Genomic DNA, 6,691 nt, shown 5'->3' on the forward strand with positions numbered 1-6,691 from the left:
AAGGTGCCTGGTTGGTCCATGTGACCATATAAAAGGTTGTAAGCATGTACAACAAAGGTCTTCGTTCTTCTCCAGCAACAGAGTCCGTCACTCTCCTGACGCAGCTAATGAACAAGAACTCCGTAAGAGTAAAGGAAACAGGGAAGAGGCCTGCAGAGACACCAGAAACCACCCCCTGCCCCACCACACTCTGCTGATCCTCCTCCCTTTACCCTGGGGCCTGATGCTAGGATCCAGGAGTCTCTTTAAAGCTCTGTGCATAAATGGATTAGCTTTGGAAAGCACTTTAGAAGAAAAAGTATTTGTCATTTTTAATAATTTCCGAAGAATTGTCCTGCAATGCGGACAAGGGTCTGATAAAAACAGGCATTGCAGGTTCCTATCTTTCTTGGGATTAACTTACAAAGCACGAAAATGCAGAACCAAAGGGTACCACCACTGCAGACTTTGCACCAACTTAAAAAATCCTCTTCTTCCTCCAGAATGAGGACTGATGCCTATAACAATCTTTGATCCACAGCTCGGTGTGCCCTCACACACGCTTGCCCATTTTTGATGGTTACATCCATCTTCAACATTTCATACTCTCTGAACAGTAAGTTAACACTTCAATGATTCAAACATTCAACTTTTTTCTATAAACCCTCTCAGGCTTTTCCTCACCATACCTCTCCCATCAGAACACAAGCACCTGAAAGATACAGGCTAGGAAGGGCGCAGTGTGATGTATTTTAAGAAGTTTCCCCCAATGCCCAAAACACACTGCAACAACTTTGTTACAGATCCATCTAAAAATATTTTCTCTGTCCAACGACATCAGATACAGTCATAAACATGTGATTAACAACAAGAATAAACAAGAAGCACAAACATGTTTCTTTAAACTTTATTTAAGCTGTTTGATTCTTAAGTATCAAGAGTTAGGGTGCCTCATAGAATACTATTACCACAGGGCAATGAAATGGGCATTTTCTTACTGCAGTTCAAGGTGTATTCAATGAGAAGTTTTTTAAAATAAAAGTTTTATTATCAATACTGTTGAGCACTTCATCTGCTGACCTATAACTCAAACAGTGGTTCTAAAGCACAAAAAAAAAAGCTCTGAAATAAAGCTTTATGTACAGCACATGTAGAGCTCTTAGATGCCTAAAGCTGTTAGTTTATTATCTCAAATTAAACTAATATTCTGAATTGCTCTTCATAGTTGAGCATACTAGGAATTAAGCATCCAGATTACTCTTTTTTGGAGTAAAAAAAAATTTAAAAGTTGTCTGCTTTAGTTATAAAGAGCTCTGGCAATATACACCAACTATTCACTTCAGACATTCACAAAAAATGTGAGCAAAAAAAGGGTTATCAAAAAACATTTAATACAATTAGTCAATAGCCCTCCCCACCATGGTCCACATCTACAAAGATCCCACAACCCCCCTCCCCCCCCCTCCTCCCTCCCTCCCTCCCCCTTCCAAACCCTTTCCCCTCAGAAAGTCACATACTTACCACGAGTTTTAGCAAGTATGGTTTAAAAAAGGGCCCCCCAGGGCAAGTCACTTATAGTTCAGTTGCCACTATCAACGGATCTGGACCTCGATCTAGACCTCTGTCGATCCACAGATGATGGCGATTTAGATCTACTGGAAGAGCCACGCTTCTGGCTCTTCTCTGGCATTGGAGATCTGCTAACTGATCGAGACTTGCTACGGCTCCTGCTCCTTGACCTGCTGTAAGATTTGCGGCTTCGGGAACGGGAACGGCTACGAGACCTGGACGAGCTTCTGCTACGAGACCGCGACCTGCTTCTGGACCTACTGAGGAAACAGCGAGCGTCGGCGTTAGCACTACAGCAAGCACACAACCCACTGTCTCCAGTTCTGTTGTCTGGTCATCAACTTCAGAGCTTTCTTAATTCATCATCATTACTTAACAGATATCCATACCTGTGTCTTTTGCTGCCTTCAATTAGTTTGATTTTTCTTCCGTTAATTTCTTTACCAGAAAGCTTTTCAATAGCATTCTTTAAATCACTGTAAGAGGCGAATTCAACCACCCTACAGAAATTCAGAAAGAAAAAAAGTCAACACAGCTCACTATTACAAGTTGTATTTTTAATGATACAGTAGATAAATGAAAAAGTACTCTGGGAAGCAAAAAAAATTGAACTACTCAAAAAAACTCCATACTGCTTGTAGTCATCCTGTGTCATACACTCAAGCACAAATTGAAGAATCCCCCTCCCCAGCTACCACAGACTGCACAGCCTGCACGTTTAAAGGGAAGCTAAATTAAGCCATGAATTCATAACTGCTGAGCACTGGAGTAGCCAGCTTCCCTCCCCAGGCATCTATATAGCACACACAAAAATTACTCCAAAGCTTTCAAGAGAATTTGAGGCTTACCCTTCATTTAACTTAGGTCTGTGTGCATCTGCAAAGGTTACTTCCCCAGCTTGTCTCATGAAGTCTTTGAGATCCTAACACAAGACCAATAATGTTATGCAAAGAAGTGAAAGTAAATACTTACATATATATTTATATACAGTTGCTTTTGGGGTTGGTTTTGTGGTTGTTTTTTTTTTTTGCTTTTGTTTTTTTGTTTTGTTTTGGTTTTGTTTTATATACATATATTATTTTTTAGAAAGAGCAAACAAAAATGACTACTGGAAGGGAAGACATTAGATAAATTACAAACATGGCAATTGCCACACTTGTACTCCACTGACATTGAATTATCTACATCAGGGCACGAAATAAATGAAAAAAAGCATATTGCTTTAAGCAAAATGCTAATAAATGTCTTAACGTTAAGGAAAATTAAATTAGTCTATGAAGGTTAGATAGATTAGAGAAGGAGAAATCTAAACAACACATTCGTATATATTTATGTTAATACTGGACTGAGTGCAAAATATACCCATATACTTTTGTGCTATTTCAGTCTCCATTTATATTACGAGTCTTACACGCATACAGAATTACAATTACATAACACCATTATTTTGTGCCCCATATGTCATGAAAAATATAGTTTACTTTACCTTTATTAACATTTCCCTAGGCTAGCCAAGCAGCAAACTGTATTAAGCGACCGGAGATACCGTCATGATTTATGCCCGACTGGCTCTTCGCCACCCACTTGACGAACACTACCCAGTCGATGGAAGCCATTAATCGCACCGCCCTCCCTATTAGGAGTCTAGTGACGGATCCAGACATTCGCTATGCTTGATGTTACCAAGGACCACTTTACTGCGATCAGGATTCCAACGACCACCTAATTTCGTATCTTTCAACTCTTTTCGACCAGGATCTCTTATTCGGAAGCGTTACAGGAAGAACAGCTCTCAACTTAGGAATCAGATCTCGTTAACGCTCTGGGATCGCTGCAATGTGGCACTTTAAGGAGTGCATCGATTACGTCTAGACCGGCAAACACAGATCTAGAGGTGGCCAAGTGACATTGTAGGAGCTGACTGGAAAGTCAACCAGGCCCGACCAAGAGTGACCAAGACAGAACGATTAGGATAACCCACAGGCACTCCTCGTCATAAGGCCAACGACACAGATAGGCTGGCAAATAAAGGGTTTAATATGTGGTTAAAATGGATTTAAAAAACAAGAAAATAAATAAATATACTTCCTCAAATATATACATTTATTATTATAAATTAAAGTTAACTAGTTTTCATTTGAAACATTTAATTTACATTATTAAAAAATACATTAGTTATATAAACACTTTAATAAATTAGATTTAATTTTAATTAATCATTTAACAAAGTAATTACATTACATACCCATTAAACGAAGTCAAAATAGTTAATCGTGTTTTAACAAACCTGCCAGCTGACTCGGGACGACAGATTTTCTACTATGAGTCGGTTTTCTGTCCTTAAAGGCGGGGCACTTCTGCGGGGAAATAAACAGTTGAGACTTCTGTTCGCAAACAGCACAGCCACACTTCACATCAGCAAGGCCAACAGCTGACGTGAGCTCACCAAGAACACCATCACCACTATCAAGTGCCCCGAGGAGCCTAGGACAACACCGCGTACTTTGGGGTACAAGAGCAAAGGAGCTGAGCGGGATGCACAAGCTCTGTAACACTCGCTACCCCGCTGTCCCGTCGGTGGGTGGTTAGGAAGACAGGCAGCACCGATTGGCGCTGTGCTCCACGTCAAGTTCCCAAGTCAGACAAACCCAGCGCTGTTACGGCAGACAGCGCCAGCCCCGTGCAATACACACCTCCTGTCACTGCGTGGCCGGCGGCTGCTAAAGCGGTCAGAGTACCTCCCTCGGCCTCTACCCCTAGAGCGTGCTCTTGCATGCTCAATAGTAACCCTGGAGAGACAAAAAGGAAAGGAGAAACCAGGGGTCTGTATGCTTTCCACACGTTCCTCGTTAGAGGAGAAAGCCCACAGTGGGCCTCAATGGCACTGCTAACAAACTACAACTCGTAAACATATGACACAAAGCGGGTCAGCTTGAAGCAGCGCAAGAGATGGGGCAGCTCACCTCTCACTGCAAAGCTCTTTTCCATCCAGTTCATAGACAGCATCGTCCGCATCTCTCGGATCCTCGAATTCCTGCAAACCCACGGCAGCAAACACAGAATACGTGAGTGCTGAAGAACCGGCACGCGTAGCAGCTTCGTGGAGACACGAAATCCCGCCCCACGGAGCCGCTCGCACACCGCACGCCTGCCGGCACGGCCCGCCTGGGGCGGCGAGGGGCCCGGGACAGGCGCACTCACCACAAACCCGAAGCCTCTCTTCAGGTCGATGTCCCGGATGCGGCCGTAGCCCTTGAAGAACCTCTCCACGTCCTTCTCCCTGGCGGCGGGGTTCAGCCTCCCGATGAAGACGCGGCAGCCGCTCATGGCTGGATGCGCGGAGCTCGCTGCGGGAGACGCCGTCAGCCCCGGCTCCGGCCGCGCCCGGTGACTCAGCACGGCCCCGCCCCGCGCAGCCGCACTCCGCCTGCCGCCGGCCTCGCCCCCGCGGCGGCCCAATAGGAGCGAGCCAGGTGGAGAACGCCCCGGCCTGCGCCAATAGGAGCCCGTTTGCCCCCGCGTAGGCCCGCCCACGGCACGCCCCGCCCTCCTCAGGGCCGCCGGCGCATGCGCGCGGGCCCCAAAGCGGAGGGAAGAAAAGCGGACGGTATCGCTCTGCCACAAAATGGCGGCGCGGGCCGCACCCAGCGGCGTAAGGAGCCCCGGGTGAGCTCGGAACGGCGGAGAAAGGGCCCGCCGGGCGCCCCGCGCGGCAACGGAACCCCCCCGGCCGAGAGCCCTCCCGACCCGGCTACCCGCAGCAGCCGCACAGGGAGGCTCCGCGCCCTCCACCCCTCACGAACCTGGGCCGCGGATCCCGGTGCGTGCGGTCCGCCGGACGCGGGCAGGCCGATGCTGCGCTGGCGGGCGGCGCTCTGCTCCCTGCGCGGCGGCTCGCTGCCGACTGCGCTCCGCCCCGCCGCTGCGCCGCAAAATGGAGGCGGCCCCGCGCCCGGGCCCCGCCCCGCCCGGCTGCGGCACCGCGCGGCGATTGGCGGAGGCGCTTGGCCACGCCCCCAGGGAATCTGGGTCGGGGGGGGCGGAGCTGCGGGCCGCCGAACAGCTGAGATGGGGGCGCCTCCTCTTCCCGAGGGCGCGGGGTGCAGAGGCTGAGCGCGTCGTGTCGGCTTCAGCTCCTGCTCGATTTACAAAGGGGGCGGAGAACGTAGGTAATAATAGGAAACAGAAGGATGGAGCGGGTTACGCTATGCTGAAGTACGGCTCGTCATCCTTAAACTCATTGAGGTCACCAGTGAACCACTGAGGAAGCCGTAGCACGGCCCTGAGCACCTTGCTGCCAGTAGGTGCGCTGATGCTTTCAGCGGCAAGCTTGCCTTCAGAGGTCAGAGAGGCAATAGAACAAAAGGTTAAATAATCAACGTATAAGCACTTTCATCCATTAAGCTGCTAAGCTGCTCACACCAACAAGCAGGCCCTTGGCAAGCTGTTTCAGACCAATCCAGCGCTCCTTATTGGATTACTAATCTGTGGAGAAGGGGAAAAATACAGATGTGTTAAACCTGGCTGCAGGAAAAATTTCAGTGCTATGGCATATGGCATTCTCTTAAGCAAACAGGAAGATGCCAGGATAGAGCTCATTGTATGACAGAAGCACAAATTTTTCAGCATTTGCATTCAGAATAGCTCCTTGACAAATTCAAGGACAACTCCTTTGCAGAATGAGGAAGCCCTGCTCAGCACAGGGCTGTTCAGCACCTGCACTAACAGTTCTAAGCAGATCAGGACACGCGGTGCTAAAACATGCAGGAGAGTCAGCCTGAGGAGAGATTCAAGCACTGTGAAGACGAGAAGAGAATTCAGAAAGAGTCTGACAAAGAAAAGCAATGATTCAACAAGATGAAAATCTGCAAGGACAGGGGCAGGCTATGTTTAGGAAGGCTGATCCACTGGGACAAGGTCAGAAATACCCATCTGGGAAGCAGTAACAACGTACAAAGGCTTGAGTTAAATGTAAAAGTAACTCAATATATAAACTGGCATTGCAGAATCAGCTAAAACCTATTTTGGGATTTGTCTACACATATGGTATCCAAGGGAGAAGCACTGATCTGCCTCATGATAGTAAGGTAAATTTTAACAATAACCTCACAGCTTTCGTGTGGCAGAGGAGTGCTCAAATACA

General features: G+C 47.5%; 1 protein-coding gene across 4 annotated transcripts; it reads right to left on the reverse strand.

The window, feature by feature from the left end:
* Window positions 1-872: 872 nt before the first annotated feature.
* Window positions 873-5,509, reverse strand: SRSF5 (serine and arginine rich splicing factor 5). 4 transcript variants are annotated; one of them, XM_031593644.2, is made up of 8 exons: window positions 5,352-5,509; window positions 4,750-4,895; window positions 4,512-4,582; window positions 4,242-4,337; window positions 3,836-3,902; window positions 2,397-2,470; window positions 1,938-2,048; window positions 873-1,808 (listed from the first exon to the last, which is right to left on the reverse strand). In XM_031593644.2, exons 2-8 carry the CDS (start codon window positions 4,873-4,875, stop codon window positions 1,559-1,561), a joined length of 795 nt encoding a protein of 264 aa, XP_031449504.1. In that variant the 5' UTR covers window positions 4,876-4,895; window positions 5,352-5,509; the 3' UTR covers window positions 873-1,558. The 4 variants fall into 4 exon arrangements, with proteins under 4 accessions (XP_031449504.1, XP_031449503.1, XP_031449502.1 ...); XM_031593643.2 differs by having other exon boundaries at window positions 873-1,805; window positions 3,836-3,905; XM_031593642.2 differs by having other exon boundaries at window positions 3,836-3,905.
* Window positions 5,510-6,691: the final 1,182 nt, after the last annotated feature.

This window comes from Phasianus colchicus, chromosome 5 (genome assembly GCF_987193195.1).
Source record: "Phasianus colchicus chromosome 5, bPhaCol1.hap1.1, whole genome shotgun sequence".
Taxonomy (NCBI): domain Eukaryota; kingdom Metazoa; phylum Chordata; class Aves; order Galliformes; family Phasianidae; genus Phasianus; species Phasianus colchicus.

Bases quoted from the DNA above. Each gene is read 5' to 3' on its own strand.
- SRSF5 (XM_031593642.2), bottom strand. From the start codon at position 4,875: ATGAGCGGCTGCCGCGTCTTCATCGGGAGGCTGAACCCCGCCGCCAGG. The intron at 4,338-4,511 runs GTGAGCTGCCCC...TTGTCTCTCCAG, and splicing joins AAAGAGCTTTGCAGTGAGAG to GGTTACTATTGAGCATGCAA. The intron at 2,471-3,835 runs GTTTGTTAAAAC...GTCTTGTGTTAG, and splicing joins CGTCCCGAGTCAGCTGGCAG to GATCTCAAAGACTTCATGAG.